The 21,881-nt window shown below is 44.3% G+C and overlaps 1 protein-coding gene across 1 annotated transcript in view; it reads left to right on the forward strand.

Annotated features, from left to right (window-relative positions):
- Positions 1-21,084, forward strand: part of LOC310877409 (neural-cadherin) — a gene marked incomplete at both ends in the record, with an annotated part of 328,331 nt that extends 307,247 nt beyond the window's left edge. The window contains 2 exons of the mRNA XM_083791243.1: positions 14,802-14,956; positions 20,473-21,084. Of these exons, the coding sequence (XP_083647369.1) occupies positions 14,802-14,956; positions 20,473-21,084 (767 nt within the window). The remainder of the gene's footprint in view (positions 1-14,801; positions 14,957-20,472) is intronic.
- Between the last annotated feature and the right edge of the window lie 797 nt (positions 21,085-21,881).

Genomic DNA, 21,881 nt, shown 5'->3' on the forward strand with positions numbered 1-21,881 from the left:
GACTTTGCGGTTGTTAACACTTTACCACCAATATGGTGAGGGTACAGTGTATGACAAAAGAGGAAGACCACCCATATGGTCTGTAAATAATGCTGAATGTATTTTATTATTATTGTTGGGGGGGGGGGGGGGGGGATTTTTATGCCTTTATACAGTAGGTAGGTAGACGTAACAGGAAACGGCGAGAAAGATAGGGAGTTGTCGCAGCAAAGGCCGTGAGGATCGGGATTCGAACATGCGACGTGCGACGCTGTCAGGCAACATTGGAGCCTAGCTTATAGTGATGTGTGTCTTAATGAGTTTAATGTGGTTGATATCAACTTTGAAGTTGAATGGGCTTATATAGTCGTGTCTGATCAAAACTAAGTCAAATATCTAAATATTGAATCAAGCAACTTAAAGACTGTCTGGGGTGCTCGCAAATACTAGTATACCATTGGCATTCCGGAGTGGAAGTGCCGCAAAGCCAAGACCAATGCCAGCCCTCGACAAAAGAATTCAGCTGGTAGGAGTGGAACTTCTTGGCTTGTATCCACGTGCCGCTCGAGAGGCTGAACCAATTGGGATGCAGAACAACAGAAAACAGAAAAACTGGAACAGAAAAACAAAGCTTTAATGTTATACCAAAAGCTTGCTGACATGAGGCCAAATTAATTTAGATTTTGCCTTCAGCAACTGAGTCAGAGGAGCCACCACAGTTGAGGAATTCCGCCAAAAACAGCAGTCGACCAAACTCTAAAACCTAATTATATAATAATAAACTTTATTTTTAGAGCACTTATCAAAACAGTTACAACGTGTTTTGCATAAAATTGAGGAGAATTTTAATCAATCAACAGAACAAAAAAGTACAGCGTCAAATAAAAACATTTGAATATTTGAAAAACACCCAGTATAAACAATAATATATCTAAATTATGGAAAGGCCCTTGGACAAGCAAGCAATAACAAGTTATTAATAACAAAAGAAACCCAACAAAACAAAATGATAAAGAACAACAACAGAAAACTCATCAATAAACTTTGGCATAAGAAGGCTGCAAATTACTCTAACCCACAACCATACAGAGATAGTATATCAATATCCAAAGTAAGTGACTTTTGCAAACTCACATTTCTCTTGAATATCAGTGATTCTTAAACTTTCTTTAGTACTCCCTTTCCCTATTTTAAAGAAAAGTATCCGACTACATTTTAACAATAGCTAGCATGATGCTATGAATGAATAGTACCTGTAATAACCCACCTTTTGAAGAACATTACAATACCAAATGGAATGAGAGTAGCAATTAGTGCCTTGGCCTTCTGAACTGATTTAGTTTAAACTGTAGCCATATCATTCCAGTTTTTACACCATAATGGCAAATCAATGTGGTTTTCTATTCAAAATGTTTTTATTTTATTTATACAGTATATTACATTAGTTTTTACAGATCAGGAATTCCATATTTTGCACACACCCTCATTTGATAAACAGTGACTTGATGTGATGATCCTCCCAGGTATTACTAGTATCACCACATTGTTATAAATAATACACCAGGTGAAATGCAGCTGCATTATTACATAAGCCAACAGGGCAACTGGCGGCCCCCACCCCAACTGTTATAATTCCAAACATGGAAACATGACCTGCTCTATTACTTCAGTCTGAATTAGTAGTATTACAATGTTATTGTGTTTTGTTTTTTATGTCCAATGTATTTGTATTTAGTTAATACATTTAACATAAATCAAGCGTAGCGATAGTTCATTGAGGCACGGAAGGCAGAAGGTTAATATATATGTATGTAATATATATGTATACTAGAGTCCCAGAGTTACGTTGCCGCGCACTATGGGAAGAAGGAAATTGCGGGAGTTGACTCCACATGTAGTAACGGATGGGTTATTAGTTATATAATAGCAATAGCGACGTAGCTGTTGTGGCTTTGGGTTTCTTGCCATGTGTTGGGTACAAGTTCTCACTTGTTAATATAGATATAGTTCCCCTCATTCATTCCCCCTAGTAATTCATTCTGCTTCTTGAAATCATCTGCCTCTCTAGGCCACGCCCTCATTCCCACAGTGCAATTCAGGCAGCCTCAGCTCACTACTCATTCTCCATGCTGAGCTGTCAAGCAGCTCGTGCGGCGTGAAAATTTCCCCCACCTCCCCGGGCTCCTCCCTGTAGTTCTTAGTCCAGGGGTTATGGGATATTATTGTATTGTTTGCGATTGTGTTGAATCATTGTGTTGAATCATGTGTTGATGTGTTATTACTGTGTATTGTTGTTCATGGATTATTGTATCTTTGGCTCTGCTCTGGGGGGTCGTTGATATCAGAGCTGTGTCTCGGTGCACAGATAATCGGAGATATCAAATGTGATATCAGAGCTGTGTCTCGGTACGCAGATTATCTGATATCACATGAGCAGAGCCACACCGCCATACTAACATGCAATAGGTTTATGGTCAATCTGAGCTGAAGTGTCTCAATTAACTATAACTAAATGCATTTGAAATTAAATAAAAAGGTTACTTTTCAGGATTCCAATTCAAAAATAGAAAAGAAAAATCAGGATTTCAATTCAAATATAGCAAAAATAGCTGATCTACATTAAAGCTTGTAGATCGGCTATTTCTGCTATGAAAGAAATATGCAATGTGGCCCTCTGGAGTGAGTGTAGAAATATGAGCCTTCTCCATCGTCAAAGTCGCCCACCCCTGATGTAAGCCAAAACCCATGACAGGCCTGATGGTGTTACAAAAGCAGATAATGAGCTGTTGATTGTTAATAGGACCTGCCAGTAACTCTAAAGATCGAATTTACTCTTTACTTTACTTTGCTGCACCAATTAGGTTTTTGATTGATTGAAAAATGTGAATGGGAACATTTCAAACGAAAGCACAAGTCAATACAAAAGCTGTTACTTTGTGGACGAACTATGATTAAGCATTTACACTTGTTTACAACAGACCAGACCCATTGCAAGATGCTGTACTATGTTGTCAACCCTAAGCCATTCCAGCCTATCAAAGTGGGCAGGGTGAGGTGGGTTTGGGGAGTGAGGCCAAGTAGTAGCCTGACCAGTTTGTTTTGGGAAGTCTGGAGGCTTGTTTTAAGGGCCTTTGAGGTGCTGTGGTATACCAAGAGGTGCAATCATAGTTAAAGAAACCTCGTACAATGGCCCCTGTTAAGGTCTTCAAGGTGTTTTAAATTTGTTGACCAGTGAGGAGATCTTGTTCTTTGATTGACTTTTTTGATTATGTTGGTGACCATTTTATCACCGGAAAGATTGACTGAGAAGCTTGAGATTACTATTTGATCCAAAGAGAATGGATTCAGATTCAGATTCAGATTTCCCAGTTTGTTGGGGGTGTTCCGTTCACCTCCACCATCTGTTCTCTCACCTCCAGGTAGGATTGCATCCTGATGTGCTATCAAAACCAATTGCTTTAAGCTTACTAATTAAAATGGATTGGTTCACGGTGTTATTTTGTGTATACACAAACATTGTCCTAGCACAAACATTGAATGCCATTGACAATGAATGACCATTTTTGCAAGAACCCTGTTATGTGTTGGGCCTTTGAGGATTTGTGTTGTTTAAAATAGATCAAGGCATTATATTAACCACACATTAACTATTCCTTTTGCCATATATATAGTACAAAATGCCATATAACACAAAATCAATTGCCACAAAACCTAGGTGTTTAACAGTTTAAACTGTTAATGGAAACAACTGATGAGGTACTTAAAAATCGCACCCGTGTGAAGTGAGGGGCTGAGTTGAAAATGATCATTATGATCGATAGATCGATGTCATTCCCGCTCCTGTCTGCTCCTGTTGACTTTCATTCCCGTCCCGCCCCGATCACGGGATTAATACAAATATTAATCCCATCCCACGGGAATCCTGCGAGTCGCCACTGACCCCAACACATCTCTCTGTTTTTAGTACCTTATCAACTAAAACTGGAGCATGAATAGGCCTGAAGAATACAAACAATATAGTTCATGGGGTACAGGCTTCCTCTGCTTTGTCTGAACACTCAATCTGTATCACCATTACCCGATGGCTTAACTGCCTTAATTAGGTCTAACCGTTCCTTTTCTATGCTCAATTTATCCCTCTCATTTGCAACAGTAATAGCTTGTTTTGCTGTTAAAGGTACTGTAGGAGAAAACCACAGACTTACCAACACTGTCACTTGAACTCTGCAATGTACTGTAGCTGGCTGCAGCAAAACACAGTTTCCCATTAAAGCAGCGCTCAATGAGCCTCTAATTTCCTTCTTTAACCGGTTTTCACTGAGATCAACGTCATAATGCTCAATGAGCTTCAAAGGCTGCTCTTTTGTACTTTTCAAGTACAACTATTCAAAAGTTCCTCAGATGATGACTGAACAAAGCTAGAGACAGTAGCCATAACAGGACAGTATTGATCCCCGAGGTGCAATACAAATTAGAGCCTTCCTGCTTAAGTACCACCCAGAAGCTTATTAATCTCAACCTTAGTCTTCATGCTGTTACTCACTGTATTTAACTATTTATGCACTAAAAACCACTAAAGCAAGGAAGGAAATTGCACAAACAGTGACCTTCCTCGAGCCCAGGGATGTGCCTGAAAGACAACTGCACTTACCGTTTTCATTGCAATGCTACCCAAGGCTTTATTATGAACAAATCTCAAAGGAGAAACGTTCCTTAATCCTCCTCGGGAAAACTCCAATTCTACATGCATACCAAGCAACTTTTAAGCTTTGAACTCAGCAGTAGAAAACGTATGAGACAAAAGAGGATGATCTCTCTATTCTGGCACAACCTGGCTCATGAAGTATGTGAAAAAAGAGGGAGACAGCATATAGGCCATACACATAACACATAACGCTAAATGCTTTATTAACCACTTGTGCCTTGAGTAGTTTAGTGTGCTTGTGGTGACTTCTCAACGTCTTCAAAATGTCCAAGAGAGGTCACACAGTAATAGGTATAGTGAATAAATTGTATTGTAATAATGCATAATGTGTTCATCACAAACATATCTGTGGAATTGTGAGCTTTTAACTTTAATATTTGAGCCAAGTGTGTTTGAGTGAATTTATGTATCTGAAACACACAAATGACTGTATCAGTCCGCAGGTCAGGGAAAGCGGGAGAGAGGATGCTGCAGATCTCACAGCCTCCTGTGTTGTATCTGTGACAAAGTCACCACCCTGCAAAGAGAAAAAAAACAAAAACAACAATGAAGGTGCAAGATAAGGTCATCCCTGAGGCTGTCACGAATAGAATGAGGTATAGTAAACAGAGGTGTGAAAGTGAAACGGGGAAAGGTTATGGAAAGGCATTAAGACGAGTCAAGGAGCGAGGGAAAGAAAACATATTTCTAAGCGAAGCAATGGTCAAGCATACCTCAGGTCCTCAGAGGCAGTGTAAACAAATAAACAAAAAGAAAAAAAAACGCAGCTTTCTCTTACAGTCTCTCACTTTCTTTCTCCTCTCTCTCTCTCTCTCTCTCTCTCTCTCACGCTCTCTCTCGCTCTCTCTCTTGCACGCACACACACACACACACACACACACACACACACACACACACACACACACGCACGTGTGCACAAGCACATGCGTTTGTAAAGAGAGACAAACTCCCACTATTTCTCACCATGTGTGTCCTCTGGAGAGGCTCTTTGAACAGTGTAGATTCCAGCCCTGACCTCTAGCTTCTTGGCTCCCCACAAGCCATCATCTCTTTTTGGTAGTTCAATGAGATACACACATAGAATCCTACGAGAGAGTGAGCGTAGTGTACACATTCTTAGCATATGTACTGTACGTTGAAACGTTATAACGCATACACTGTGCGCTCCAATGCACACCCAGTAGACAGCAAATGTGGCAAGTCTCTGTACGTGTGTGCGTCTGTAATCCACGTAACTCGAGAACTGTTCGCCCCATCGACTTCAAATTCGACATACGCTTCCCACACCTCCACAGGGAGTGCAGTGCCCGGTGTCGAGATAGGTGGAACACGTACACTGACACGATTACAACGGGTATATTGCATAGCCGGGTGGGGCATGGATCTCCATCGTTACCGACTCCGTGCTCTACAGCTGGGCACCGGTCTAGTCAAATAAATATATAATCAGATTTTAACAACTACCGTACCTATAGATGTCATAAATCAGTGAGTTGGAAAATTGGAATGTTTTATTTCCATATAATGCAGGAAACATTACTTATTGTTTACTCATTTCCTTTTGGGCTTTAAAAACATTTCACTTTTTTTATTTTGTCCTGAAAAGTCTCCCTTTCAAGTAAATGGGCAAGCTCTCGTGAAAGCAGAGTAGGCCTATATCTCCCATTTATATAGCTTGAGGAACAACAAAACAAGTTTTTATTTTTAAATATTTTCATTAGACTTATTAGTTTAATTTCAAAATGTGAAATGTTGGAGTCTGTACCGTCCTCATTGTCATTTGTACAATGATATACATTAAACAGTTGGAACTGTATCTATATGAATTTGCCTGTGAAGCCAGGCTTAATTAAGCACATCCACGAACCTGACAAGGACAAGGTCCACCATGGATTCAAACGTTGTCTGTTACGGGTGCTATCGTGGATAAAGGTGTTGTTATGCACCTCCGTCTAGGGTGAAGGAATACAACATAATATGCGAGGAGACAGGGTTGAAAAATAACTTTAGTTTATAGTTGTGGCTCTTTTTTCCTCCTGTTTATGAACTCATTCATAAACAGGGAACAGAAGAAACACAACTTGTCACATGCCATAAAACATAATACGTTTCCAACTTATAATTATTATCCTAATTTAATAGTCACCATAAATAATAATTATACTTAAACAAATATCAAATAACCACAAGGCCCGTGGTCCGTAACAGGTGTGTAAAGAGCATTTTGTTGCTGTTATGTGGAAATTGTATGTCCAAACTGTTCCTTTTTTATTATCGTTTTAAAACATTTTTAAATAGTGAAAATAGCCGATAAGCGCACAACACATCAGCTTGTAGATCTGCTATTTTCTTGACCTTTGTGCAACTCTTTTATGATGAACAACGGGGAGATATTTTTTTAAAGACTGAGATACGAGGTTTTCTGCCCGACAGCAATGATTTAAGTCAGTGGGCTTCCTTTCCGTTCATGGTCAGATTATTGGATGATACTTGGCTGTTTGTATCTTAACCACGCTGAGGTTGTCCAACCAAGCTCAGTAGCACCAGGTACCGGTCTGCTTTTTGGAAGCACTGGTATGAATGTTTATTGTAAAAATTATGTTTTTATGGGTTAGGGGTGTTTCTTCTCTGTATGTAGTGTTTCATGTTGTCTGTTGTTATTGGACCCTGAGTCTGAACAAATAAAGTTGATTGATTACTGTAGAAGTTGAGGACCACTACTACAAGCAGGTGGATTGAGGACAGGTCAAAGTTCAGGCTTTAACCACACTCCTGGCTGCAAAAGGCCTGGATAGAGAGCCAATAATAGCACGCTGGTCTGCTACTATGATAGCGTCTATAGCAGTGGTTCTGAAAGTTTTTTGGCCGCGGACCCCCATCTGAAAAGAGTTTGTGCCAGGGACCCCCAGATGAGTAAATGTGTGGTCTACAGTGGGTCTCTGGGAAGACTTGGAAACAGGCAGAGTGGAAACAAGTCCCTAGGACGTTTTTGTGTGATGTTTGTTTTTAGCCTGAATGTTTTAATGCAACTCTGTGCTGTTTATTGACTAGTAAAGTAATCAATCAATCAATCAATCAATCAATCAATCAATCAATCAATCCCACTTGCCACTGCCGTATGAACATGACTGCTCGTATTTATTTCTCCCGCTGACTCGATTTGTTCAATACAAACTCAGTTTGTCCTCTCTTGAAAATTAAAATAGAAAATATCCCTTTACACTGTTCCACATAATACATGTGATGAGAGACATGCCTTCTTGGGAGAAGGACAAATTGACAGTAAATCAATATAGATTTTTCTTTTCATACTGTGCAGCTGGTTTATGGCTGATTGAACTACAGCTTCAGAGTTCTTTCAGGATGATCTGCTTAACCCATTTTGGGTGGGAACCCCTTTTGGTGTTTTAAACATGTTATAATTTAGCTATTGAAAAATAGCAGATCTACAAGCTCATAGCGCGCCACAGAGTGGCGCGCTACGAGCTTGTAGGTCTGCTATTTTTGAAAAAATAAATTATTTCAGAAAACTGGAGGATTTCGAGGTCAGGCCTAAATGGGTTAAATGGGATGGCGGGGGGCATCAATAGTCTGTTACTATAGAGCACCGAAGTCTGACGTCACTTTCAGCAGAGGGCGTCAGTCCCCAGGTTCATGTATTTGTTTAGTTGCATTGAAATCCCCATTGAGGCGATTTGAGATCGCCTCATATAACAACTGTGTTTGAAAAATAAACATGTCACCCCGGCCGCTTCACTCATATGGATATGAAGAATCAACTGACTGAGAGAAAACGCTAATGTTACTGCTGCTGAATTAGTTAGATTTTCGCTAGAAGCAGACTGTATCATATATGAGTGACTGACTGTTGCAAACGATACAGAGACACCTTCCCGACAATAACGCAGAGACAGCTTGTTTATTTTTGGACCACAACGCTTATAGTAGACGATATTAAGATCACCCCATGTTATTCTCCATAGAGACATTACTTCCGCGAACCAGGGGAATCGTCGGGATGAGCGAGTTACGTCAGGACTTCGGTGCTCTATGGTTATTACAATAATTGTTAGATAGGCTGCTGCGGTTTGTTTCCCACATACCAGAGACTTGCAGAATGAAAGGGAAAAGGAATTGTTCGAGAAAAAATGGAGAGAAGGTATTGGCATTGAAAAGGTTGTTTTCTGCCGTTGTGAGTACTCAGAGTAGAGTACTATAAACCTTTAAATCTTTACGTCTTAGTGGATGTCTTTTGAACAACTATACTGTACTTGGCCAACTGGATGCAGTCAAGCTGAATTGAATGGAGGAATGATTGAGGCATTGACCTGAATAACCTAAAAATGCACAACCACAAGCACACAAATATTTTTTAACTTGTTAATGAAAACAATACTTTTACAGTTAAAGTGTTAAAGTGTCAATGTTGTCAAACTGAGAATAGATTAAAGCCTGTAACACCACACAATGATTGGAATTGATTTGAGAAATAATGCTGAAAAATTTGAAAATGTTTTCATGCATACAATCAACATTGAATGTTGTGTGTATACAATCCTATACACTGTTTGCATGTGTGTGTGCGTCCGTGCGTGCATCTGCGTGTGTGTGATGTATATGTGGGCTTTCACAACCCACATATACAGTGACTGAAAAACGTTTAAAATATATGAACGGATAACCAATAGAAGGGAACCTGGATAGCTAAAATCTTGAGGAGGATTTATCTCTATCCAAGGAAACAAGAATTGACTGAGAGATATGACATAAACCTGTTCAGTCAAATAATTCCAATTAAATATCATCTACAGTACATGAACCCTATAGCTTCCTATTCTGGACATGATCTAATATACGTGAACTTTGGAGAGCAGTACAAACTCATGCTTTATAGATCAACAACAAAGTAGCCTATAGGGTTTAAGAGGTTCTTTCCAATTCTGCCAAAAAGCACACAAGCTAATCCTTTTTTAAATGGTTTGACTTGAAAAATGCAAGTAATGGCTAATGAAGGAAAATGAAGGTAGTCAGATGTAAAGCAGATATGGAAATGTAATAGCAGGATATGCCAGAAAAGAAAACGCACCCAAAAAGAGACTGAGCCCTTATAGATGCTAACTAATGTATGAGGTGCTGGCACTGAGTGCATATACTGTAGTGTGATGGGAAGGGCAAAGCACTGGGGATGTGTTAGATGTTACAAAAGGTCACAGTAAAGTGAGTGCAAACTATGTACAGATTGGTTCACAATGTAGAACTCTGTGTGCGTGCGTGCGTGCTTGCGCATGCTTCTCTAAAGTTAGCTGGGGGGGGGGGGGGGGGGGGGGGTGTAACTCTACTGTACATTAATTGCCTAGAATTCCCTCTCCGGTTCTGTACTGTATCTCATATTTCCGCCACTCGTCTTTCTCTTCTACTTGTAGATATCAATCGTCTCTCGCCTCTTGAGAACTATCACATATTGATATTAATTAAGTAATTAGTGGCTTAATTCTATTCAAGCAATTCAAATCCCCCGTTTAGTGACGGCAGTGTAGCTCCTTCATGATTAACCCATTCTGACCTGAGATCAGATTCTAAAAATGTCTTCTACGTCAGTCGTTCTTCGATTTTTCAAAAATAGGCAGACCTACAAGCTCGCTATGAGCTGGTAGATCTGCTATTTTTTAAATAGCTAAAGCATAACGTAATGCTAACACCAAAAGGGGTTCCCGCCTAAAATGGCTTAAAGATGGGGCTGTCAGCCTCATCATTATGCACATTTGCACATAGCTCACTATAGCATGACTGTGCCATTTAGAAACCCTGAAACGGCTGGCTTCATTAAAAATGCAAAATGCAAACGTGTGCAAACTAATAGCATGGTAATTGCTGTGTGCTGTTCAGGACCCAGGTGTAGACGGAGAGAGTCAGGATAATGCAGTGGTGTACAGTAGACGGAGAGAGTCAGGATAATGCAGTGGTGTACAGTAGACGGAGAGAGTCAGGATAATGCAGTGGTGTACAGTAGACGGAGAGAGTCAGGATAATGCAGAGGTGTACAGTAGACGGAGAGAGTCAGGATAATGCAGTGGTGTACAGTAGACGGAGAGAGTCAGGATAATGCAGTGGTGTACAGTAGACGGAGAGAGTCAGGATAATGCAGTGGTGTACAGTAGACGGAGAGAGTCAGGATAATGCAGTGGTGTACAGTAGACGGAGAGAGTCAGGATAATGCAGTGGTGTACAGTAGACGGAGAGAGTCAGGATAATGCGGTGGTGTACAGTAGACGGAGAGAGTCAGGATAATGCAGTGGTGTACAGTAGACGGAGAGAGTCAGGATAATGCAGTGGTGTACAGTAGACGGAGAGAGTCAGGATAATGCAGTGGTGTACAGTAGACGGAGAGAGTCAGGATAATGCAGTGGTGTACAGTAGACGGAGAGAGTCAGGATAATGCAGTGGTGTACAGTAGACGGAGAGAGTCAGGATAATGCAGTGGTGTACACTACAGTACGTGAGGCTTAAGGGATGCCTGCTGGGATGCCTGTTGGTTCCGCAGCAGGGTTTCTCAAAGTGGGTACCTTAATCCATTCTGAGCGGGAACCCCTTGTTATAATTTAGCTATTGAAAAATAGCAGATCTACAAGCTCATAGCGTGGCACCGAGTGCTGCGCTACGAGCTTGTACATTTGCTATTGTTGAAAAATTGTGAAAATGTGGTGCAAATCTTTGACTATAATACTCTTTCACAGCAAACGCGTTTTAATTAAAATCTTTGATTCATGGGGGGTCCCTGGAACAACATATTTTCAGATGGGGGTCCGCGGCCAATTACATTTATTTTTGGGGGTCTTTGACATGAAAATGTTTGTGCAACACTGACATGGTTTTTCAGAAAACTCTCGTGATTTAGAAGACATTTGTTGAATCTTTTCTCAGGTTTAAATGGTTTAAGAATGTTTGTAGATCGGTAAGCTTGTAGATCGGCTATTTTTGATGGGTTCATGTGGTTAAGGTTTCTTTGGTGGGTTTGCGTTGTTAAGGTTTTAAAGGAAAATGGATATGCTTTCCTTGTGACATCTTAGGGAGGAAGATTTACATATTTACAACATGACATGACATATTTACAATGGTGATCTGATAAAAAAAGGCAGGACCAAGTAAGAAGGCAATAAGCAATAAGAACAATATGCACAATATGCCATAGAAACATGGACGACTGAACTTGAGAAAATGAAGACCATGTAATTGTGACCAGTGGCGTCAACTCCGGGGGTGCACAGGAGCAGAAGAACCCACTGGCAAAATAATAACACAACACAACGGCTCTTTTAAGAGCTAATAGCAGCCAGCCGCAGCGCAAATATGCGTGGCTGCACCCACTGCCGTTATAGGAACCTTCCGCCACTGATTGTGACAGTGTCGGTTTTAATTGTGTGTTTGTGTGTGGGAGGGGTAGGGTTCTTGAAGACTCATACGCTGAGTTGTCGGTAGGCATGTGGAAAATAATCAATACGTATCAAAAAATCGATACTGACGTGCACGATGCGAGTGCATCGGTTCATTCACTGTGTCTCGGATACTATTGACGGGTGAAATTGCGATGCATCGTTCGCGGAGTGCTTGTATCGGTAAAATCCATGGTTGCGCCGGTTTTTTCATGTTGTATTTCACCCTAATCTGTGTTTCCGAGGCGCATTGAACGCACCATCAGAAAAGGAAGGGAAAAAAAGGTTTCTCTCTGACATTCAGCGCAGTGCTGCACAGTCAGTGAACAGAAGCTACCTTACGGCGGTGCAGACAAGTTGAGACAACATACTATAAAGAGCACCTGCGACTCACAGAAGTGAACCCCATGGGTTAAACAAGAGAAGCAGTGACGTCATCTATGTGGGGGCTGCGGGGCTCGAGCCCTCATGTCCTCACTGTCCGGGCCCCAGACAGCCAGCAGCAGCAATAAAAGTAAAATAAACGAAAAAAAGTTAAAAACAACAACTTTTTTCCACTGTAGCGCTGAGCGGTAATTATCCACAGCTGTTGTTCTTGCTGATTCTCCGACACAATTGCGAATCTGCGTCACGATCATCATTTTGTAATTAAAGAAAGCTTCTGCACACACGTGAACAACAACAACAACGCCACAGCTGGGTGTACTGCTTGCGTTTTAAGTAGTTTTCAACTGTTTCACAAATGTTCAGCTTTCTCTCTCTGTCTGCTGCTGTTCTTTGGGATAGAAGCCTCATTTATATTCTGCAGCACGACGGTGTCGTACACCTGAAATTGCAGATCCACAAGCTTACAGCGTGGCATGGATGTGACGCATTGTGAGCTTGCATCTGCTATGTATTTAAAACATTTTGGCTAATAATTTCATAATGCTGGATTATTTTCATATAAATACAGACCAGGGTCTTCAATGTTTTTCAGGTCAAGCCAAGGACCCTTTACCTGAGAGTGAGAGAGAGATCAAGCAGGGACCCCCCACTATACATAGGCTATTATATTATAAAACTGTTTTGCAGACAGACTAGACATATACTTGTTTGACAGCACTATCAGTTTGTTTAATTGTTTCTTTTCTATTTATATGTTAGTAACATTAATCAATGAACAGTATTTAATCTCTTGTATACCCTCTATACTCAAAACCTCAAATTGACCTTTGAGGTATGCAATATATAATGATTAGCCTAGTAATCTAATATTCCACAATAACCAGCAGAGAGCAGACCCTTTGTTTACTTACAGAATTCTATAAGTTGGGTTGTTACAGATGTAGCCTCGATACCCATGAGGCTTTCATTTTCGTCGGCGCAAAAGAGATATAAGAGCTATAGTACTAACCTACAGTAAAACAATAAATTGTTTTTGGGATGCCCACCATTCTTACATACATGTACGTTACCTTTTACCCACCAAACATTGAAACATATCTTAATTACGTCACCATCAACAGCCAATTATAACCATGCATACCATAATATACGTACCACTTTCGGTCCAGCCGACCACAGTACTTGCGCGCTCTGCTTGTGCAAGTAACAATAAGGGACCAACGTCCCTTCAAGTAACAATAAGGGACCAACGTCCCTTCAAGTAACAATAAGGGACCAACGTCCCTTCAAGTAACAATAAGGGACCAACGTCCCTTCAAGTAACAATAAGGGACCAACGTCCCTTCAAGTAACAATAAGGGACCAACATCCCTTCAAGTAACAATAAGGGACCAACGTCCCTTCAAGTAACAATAAGGGACCAACGTCCCTTCAAGTAACAATAAGGGACCAACGTCCCTTCAAGTAACAATAAGGGACCAACGTCCCTTCAAGTAACAATAAGGGACCAACGTCCCTTCAAGTAACAATAAGGGATTTTTTTTGATTGATTGAAATATTTATTAACAGTTTGCAGAATTTACAGTACATTTCAAGCACAAACTCAATACAAAGACTGTTAACTGTGAGTGGACGACCCAATTAAGCATTACACTTGTTTACAACAGGGTCCACATTGTTCAATTCATCAAAACATTTAGAGATTCAATTCGGGACTGGCTTGGTCCCTTAAAAATAGAAGTTTGAAAACCACTACTACAGCATGGGAATGGGACAGACTCCAGAACTGTAACCTATACTGTACATCAGAAGCCAGCTCCACCATTCATCTTTTTCCAAGTCCATGAGGTTAATTAGGCTAGATGGTGGTTGGTCAGCAAGGTACTTTAGTTTGCAGTTCTGCCCATACATCATTTTACTGTACTATACAGCCTTGTTTATACGTCACCTTACGACGGTGTCCCTCGCTGAAAGGAGCCAATCTATCGAGTTCACTGTAGACACGTTATCTGCATTATTTTTGGATGAGTGGCACAGGCTTAGAATGGAATATAAATGAAGATCTAATTATTGTCTCCTCCTCTCTGTAATTCTGTCTCGCACTGCCCTTCTCCAGCACCCTGTCTGTCTGTCTGTCTGTCTGTCTGGCAGGCAGGCAGTCTCTCTCTCTATAATAATTTGCTCTCTTTCTGTCTGTCTGTCTGTGACTTGGTGTGTGTGTGTGTGTGTGCACGCATGTGTTCCTGCCTGTGCGCGTGCTTGCGTTTGGTGCGTGCGTGTCTCTCTCTCGGTCTAAGTAGTACTGCTGCTGGGTATTTTCCTGTACACTCGCTGGCGAAGCTACAAGGGTCTGAAGGAGGGTGTGTACCATGTGTCTGCCCACCACGACGGCTGGGAGGACATCAGAGAGAATGTTCTCAACTACGACGAGGAGGGAGGAGGAGAGGAGGACCAGGTACGCACGCACGCATGCACGCACGCACGCACTCACATGCAAATCCCCATGGTCTGAAAACCATAGCCTGTACAGCCTCTACAGCGGTGCCCGTTGGGCACTGGCCTACCCAGATATTATGCGTTGGAGCCTCTACAGCGGTACTTGTAACGATGCAAGTTGGAAACGCATGCCCTCACCCAGATATTATGTCTGTGTCCTTTTTATGCCCATATATGGAGTTCTTTGTCAGGCATGCCCAAATATGGAGTCTGGCCCGGGCAGAGGCCTTTTGTGGCCCGGCATAGGCCTTTTGTGGTGGTTCTGGACAACCGTGGGTCCGACTCGACTACGGGCACTGCACTACATACATTTCCGGTGTGAGAGGACGCTGGCGTTTCTGTCGCCGCTTCTCAATTGGAGACAAAAGTAAAGTTTAAGTGTGTTTTCAGTGCCTTTACAAAACAAAACAAAATAGCAATCAGTACACTATACCTGGATTGTCGGCGTCGCTACAATACAAGGATTGCACAGTTTTGGGACTTACCTGCAGGTTGATCTGCGGTTGTTTACTTGTTTGTCATCAAGCAGCTGTTATCTGACGGCTGTCAGGTTTTCCAGCCTGGTAAACGGCAATCGCCTGTTTGCCCACTTTCTATGACTCCTTGGTTGTAGTAGGACACTTCTGTGCTTGGATCATTTGGATTACGGGTCTGCTGTGTTACTTGGGAAAGTTGGATTCCTTGACTCTTTCCATCCAGCGGTAGCGTTAGCCACCGTTAGCCTCTGCTGTCGTCAATGATGGGTATATATATTCCAGTACTCCTCCGCGAAACTTCTTGACCTCGTCAGCTACTCCATTCCAAACTCCATCACGGTCATTAAAGCTCTTGGACTCTTGCGTCGCCCTCGCTATATTCATAGGGGCTCGCGACGTAAGTTTATTTACTCCAGCTCACCCATACCCTCCATAACGTCTGTGTCTCACTCTAGTGCATTACGTCATCACAACAAAGCCCATGTGCGCCCCCGCTATCTCCGCCCACTGGTCTGTGTTGACAGTTCAGCACCTCCCATCCAGCTCATGTTAGCGGCTTAATTTATGCTGTTGAACACTCAATCTCTTAACAATAAACCTGGATTCATTCATGACATCATCAAAGAACGACGCATTGACATCTGTTGTCTGTGTGAAACATGGCAGGCACCACAGGACTTCAAGGCACTCAATGCAGCCACTCCCCCAGGCTATGTATATTTACAGAAGCCTCGCTTGAAGGGGGGTGGTGGTGGGCTGGCTGTGATCCATCGAGCTGACATCCTCATTAAAGAGGTGACAGTAACCACTGCTACCTCATTTGAGTGTGTTGTGTTCACACTAGCTGGATTTTTACAACACCAGTTCGTCCTAGTGTACCGCCCACCAGCTCGGCCCGGACTGCCTTTTTGTCTGAGCTGTCTGAGCTGCTCACCCCTGTCTGTGCCATGTCTCCATCCACATTCCTGCTTGGCGACCTCAATGTGCACGTGGACTCCAGCAGTTGCACGTTTGCCATTGAATTTCTGTCACTGTTGGATTGTTTCGATTTTACCCAACATGTGCATGGCCCCACCCACGACAGAGGTCACACGTTGGACTTGGTGTGCTCCACTGGTACACCTCCCACCAATCTGCAGTGTCTGGACCTGAAGGCATCCGACCACCACACCATTGTCTTTAGTGTTCCTGCCTCCCTGCCCAGGCAGCGTCCGAGGCGTACCGTCACATTCAGGAACACCAAGACAGTGAGTGCTCAGGCCCTATCAACCATGATAGCTGCCCACATGGCTAGGGTTTCCCCCGACCCCATGACCGATGACCTGGTAACCAGCTACAACACTGCACTATCCCATAGCCTGGACTCTCTTGCCCCCATCAAAACCAGGGCGGTCTCATTCAACCGCCCTGCCCCCTGGGTCACCACTGAGCTGCGAGTCATGAAGGCTGCTGGTCGACGCCTGGAGAGGCTCTATAAGAAAACTGGCCTCACTGTCCACCATCTGGCTTTTAAAGACCACGTCATGGCCTACAAGGAGGCTCTCTCCCGGACCATGACCCAGTACTACTCCACCCTCATTGGGTCTCAGCAAAACCACCCCAGGAAGTTATTCTCCACCATCAACAAACTGCTCAGCCCCCTCTCCCCCACTCCCTCGCCCTCTGGTGCCACTGATCTCTGCACCAGATTCCTGGATTTCTTCCAGGAGAAGGTGGATACCATCCACCTGCAGCTGCAGACACCCTCCACCTCCCTGCAGGCACCTGCAGCTGCAGACACCCTCCACCTCCCTGCAGGCACCTCAGTTGCAGGACGTTGAACCCTCAGCTGCATGTCCCCCCTTTGCCTTCTTTGCTCCGGTGGAAGCTACGTTGACCACTGAACTGGTCACCAAGGCCAAGGCCTCCACCTGCTCCCTGGACCCAATGCCCACAGCATTGGTGAAGGCCTGCCTACCTACTCTCTGCCCCATCATGACAAACATCATTAACTCCTCTCTGCAATAAGGCACCGTACCCACCAGTCTCAATCGCCTCTGTCACCCCAATCCTGAAGAAGCCTGGTTTGGACCCTGATGACCTTGCCAACTACCGGCCGATCTCCAACCTCCCTTTCCTCAGTAAGACCCTGGAAAGAGTAGTTGCCGCACAGCTCCATCAGCACATGTCCAATCATGAACTCTTCAAACCCCTCCAGTCAGGCTACAGAGCTCACCACAGCACAGAGACTGCCCTGATCAAGATCACCAACGATCTCCTCATGGCTGCTGACTCAGGCAACATCAGTCTCCTGATTCTTCTGGATCTCTCAGCAGCCTTCGACACTGTCTCCCATTCCATACTCCTCAACCGCCTTTCCACCCACCTTGGACTCACCGGATCCGTTCTCTCCTGGTTCCACTCATATCTGTCCGACAGGCAGCAGTTTGTCTCCACCAACGGTTCCAGCTCCCACCATGCCCCAGTAAACCATGGAGTGCCACAAGGCTCTGTACTTGGTCCCATCCTTTTCACCATTTACATGCTTCCGCTCGGTCAGATCATCTGCCAACATGATCTACGGTTCGAAATAAAGACCTGGATGACCACCAACCTCATCAAACTCAACAGCAAAAAAAACGAGCTCATGGTGATGGGTCCCAAGGCTCAGCTTGAGAAGATTGGACATTTTCTTCTCCAGGTGGATGGCTGTTCCATCTCTCCATCCCCTGAAGTACGCAACCTGGGTGTCATCCTGGACTCTACCCTCTCCTTTCAATCCCACATCAAATCTGTCACTAAATCTGCCTTCTTCCACCTCAAAAACATTTCCAGACTCCGCCCCTCACTCCCAGACTCCCAGTTGCAGAGACCCTAATCCATGCATTCATCTCCTCCCGGCTGGATTACTGCAACGGTGTTCTGTTCGGCCTCCCCAAGAAGTCCCTTGACAGACTGCAGTACGTGCAAAACTCCGCTGCCAGAGTGCTCACCCGCACAAAAAGCTGGCAGCACATCACCCCCACCCTCAAACACCTCCACTGGCTCCCGGTTAAATTCCGCATTCACTACAAACTGCTCCTCCTCACCTACAAATCCCTCCATGCCCTTGCCCCACAGTATTTGACTGACCTCCTCAAGGACTACACCCCTGAGCGGAACCTGAGGTCTTCAGACATGGAACTCCTCACCATCCGTCACGCAAAACGGCGGACTCTCGGCGATAGAGCCTTCTACGTGGCAGCCCCTGCCCTCTGGAACTCTCTCCCCTTGGAGATCCGCCAGACTCCCACATTGAACTCTTTCAAGTCTGCACTGAAAAGACATTTGTTCATTTTGGCTTTTGGCAACTAGTTTTGTTTTTTGTCTTGTTAAGCGTCCTTGGGTTTCTTGAAAGGCGCTATATAAATCCAAGTTATTATTATTATTATTATTACTCCCTGTGGGGATGTGGCACGTGTGTGTCGAATTTGAAGTCGGTGAGGTGAACGGTTCTCGAGTTCTCGAGGGAAAGACAATGGAATAAAAGGCGTGAATAGCAGGTTACGCAGGGAAGCTGTAAAGCCCATATATGGGAATGCCAATGTTAACTATGGAATCATGCATTTCCAGTGTATGGGGAATGTATGGGGATTCAGTGTATCACTCAGAATCCCCATACATGTTTAAAGCCCCATACTGTATATGGTGCCCAGGTCTTGTGACATCGTGCACGATATATTTTACAGGACGTTTACTAGTGTTCTAATTATCATGCCATTTTGGGTCAAACTGTGTGTGTCTGTACACACACACACACACACACACACACACACACACACACACACACACACACACACACACACACACACACACACACACACACACAATCATTAACCCTCCAAATTGTGCCTTGTGAGATCATCTTTGTCAATCAGCATGTAATACTTTTTAGATAGTAGGTAGAATTCTTGAATTATTTCCTCTCCACAAGGCAGAGCTTAAAACACAAGCTTTCTTCGCTAAAATGTAGACACATATTCCACGGTGTAAGAAAAAGCTCTCTGCTGGAACTGTTGCCCTCGTAAATCAACTAATCAAATGATTCCCGAGCGCAACACGGCTGCAGCTCACCGCTCCTTGGCTGCAGCTCACCGCTCCAAGAGATGGGTCAAATGCGGAGAACAAATTTCACTGCGGTAACGTGTGTGACAAATCGTACGACTTTGACTTTGACTTTTGACTTTGTGACCCGACTCGGGATAAGCATTTGAAGATGGATGGATGTAATGCTTTTTTTGAGTGTAATTCTCCACGTGTCCATCCATCCTTCCATCCAGTGAGGACGACCAAAGTCTGTTCGCTCTTGTCCAGCCTTATTTATTTATTTTACCTCCACCCCGTATTATTCATATTGGCCTCATGGTGGTGCTATAACAGCCACTTTATGTTTTGCAAGACTAGAATTTCCGCTATTTGGTGTAAAAAGTGTAAAAAGGCTGCGGCAAATACTGAAGCTAATGGCTATGCAGAAACAGAAACAGTGCTGGCGAGGCCTTAGAAAGCCTCCGTAGCAACCAGAGCGATTCCAAAGATGAAACACAGCGGGGCTTTCTTATAGCGATATCGCCTTATCGCGATAGCGCCTTAAGACGAGCCTGCTCGTCATGCGTGGCCCGCATAATTAATTTATACGATGAGTATAGCCGTCCCTTAGGATCCAATGTGTTAAACAGTAAAAGGAGACGGAGAGGAAAATTAAACAGGAGGAATGTTGCAAGTTCACAACCAGGTTTAAGGGTGAGAGCTGATCTGCTTCCACTATCACTCTATCACTTTCCCTTTGTGCCTTGCAGCCCCCTTCCTAGGAAATTGTCTCCTTCTAGAGATTGTGCAATAAGTTAATTTATAATAATTGTGTGTGTGTGTGTGTGTGTGTGTGTGTGTGTGTGTGTGTGTGTGTGTGTGTGTGCGTGTGCGTGTGCGTGTGCGTGTGCGTGTGCGTGCGTGCGTGCGCGCGCATGTGTGCATGTGCGTGCAGAACGCCTACGATATGGCAGAGCTGCAGAAGTCTCTCCAGCCCAGCCCGGCCCAGTCGGTCCAGTACTGTCGTTCCCGAGCCCTGCATCATGCTCCCCCTCCTCCTCTTCCTCCCCACCATCACCACCACCACCAGCACCACCAGCACCACCAGCATCACCTGCTCCACCAGGCCCACGCCGTCCAGCAGCACCGAGCCCAGACGCAGGACCCCTCCTGCTCCACCTCCTCCACCACGGCCTCCTCCTCCAGCCTCCGCAGGGACGTGCCCCCTGCCCGCCTCCCGGCCCAGGGTCAGTCGCGCCCGTCGCAGCTGCAGGCCCGCCGCTCCCTGTCCTTCTCCAGTCAGGACCTGGCCCGCTACCTGTGCGAGATCATCCGCGACGCCGACCAGCATCCCGACACGGGGCCCTTTGACTCGCTGCAGGTCTTCTCCACCGAGGGAGGCGGGTCGCCCGCCGGCTCCCTCAGCTCCTTCAGCTCGGCGGGGCTGGAGGGGGGAGGCGGCAGCGAGGAGGAGGGCAGGAGAGAGGAGGAGACCCTCGGGGACTGGGGCCCACGCTTTGAGAAGCTGCGGGCCCTGTATGAGAGAGCCGAGGCCAGCCATCTTTGAGCCTTTGAAACACACTCACTCACACGTGCGGCACGCACGTACACGCGCGCACACACGTACACACACACACATACACACACACACACACACACACACACACACACACACACACACACACACACACACTGGCGTGCACCCGCGCGCAATCATTTGATCACTTGCACAGAGAAAGGGAGAGAGACTGAAAGAGTGAGAAGCCTGTTATGTAGACAAACCTGTCCAATGAAATGTATCAACTTATCAGTGAGAGTGGCGGGGGAGCTTTGGGAGATAAACTAGGAAATCTAGTTTATCTCGTTATCTCGTTTATCAAGTTGAAGAGAGTATGAGTGTGAGTGTTTGTGTATGAGTGTGAGTGTTTGAGTGTGAGTGAGAGACGGACGGACATCACGTGCCTCCATGCTTCTCTCTATTTGCAAGACACTTGGTTCAGCGTTCAACATGGCTGAGCTGTATTTACTAAATGATGTGTCCCGTCAATCAATATCACACAGCCTAACAGGCAGATGAAGGCAGCCCTTTACATCAGCTGCCATCTCCCACGGGAAGAAAAATGCCGTGCTGCGTGGCTATACCTCGAGCATCAGTGACAATATCACAGGAACAGACAGCACACCTGTCATTCAAGGATGAGAGGTGCCCCCCCCCCCCCCACACACACACACACACACACACGCCTACCTGTTTGGAAAGGAGCACCTTCTACACAGACAAGCTGGTGATTCATAAAAGCCATCTGAGCGTCAGTTCTACCCAGTTGGCACAGATTCCAGTTTCAGCAGTTGTAAATAAACACA

The sequence above is a fragment of the Protomyctophum parallelum genome (genome assembly GCF_964188405.1).
Source record: "Protomyctophum parallelum genome assembly, chromosome: 2".
In the NCBI taxonomy this organism is placed as follows: domain Eukaryota; kingdom Metazoa; phylum Chordata; class Actinopteri; order Myctophiformes; family Myctophidae; genus Protomyctophum; species Protomyctophum parallelum.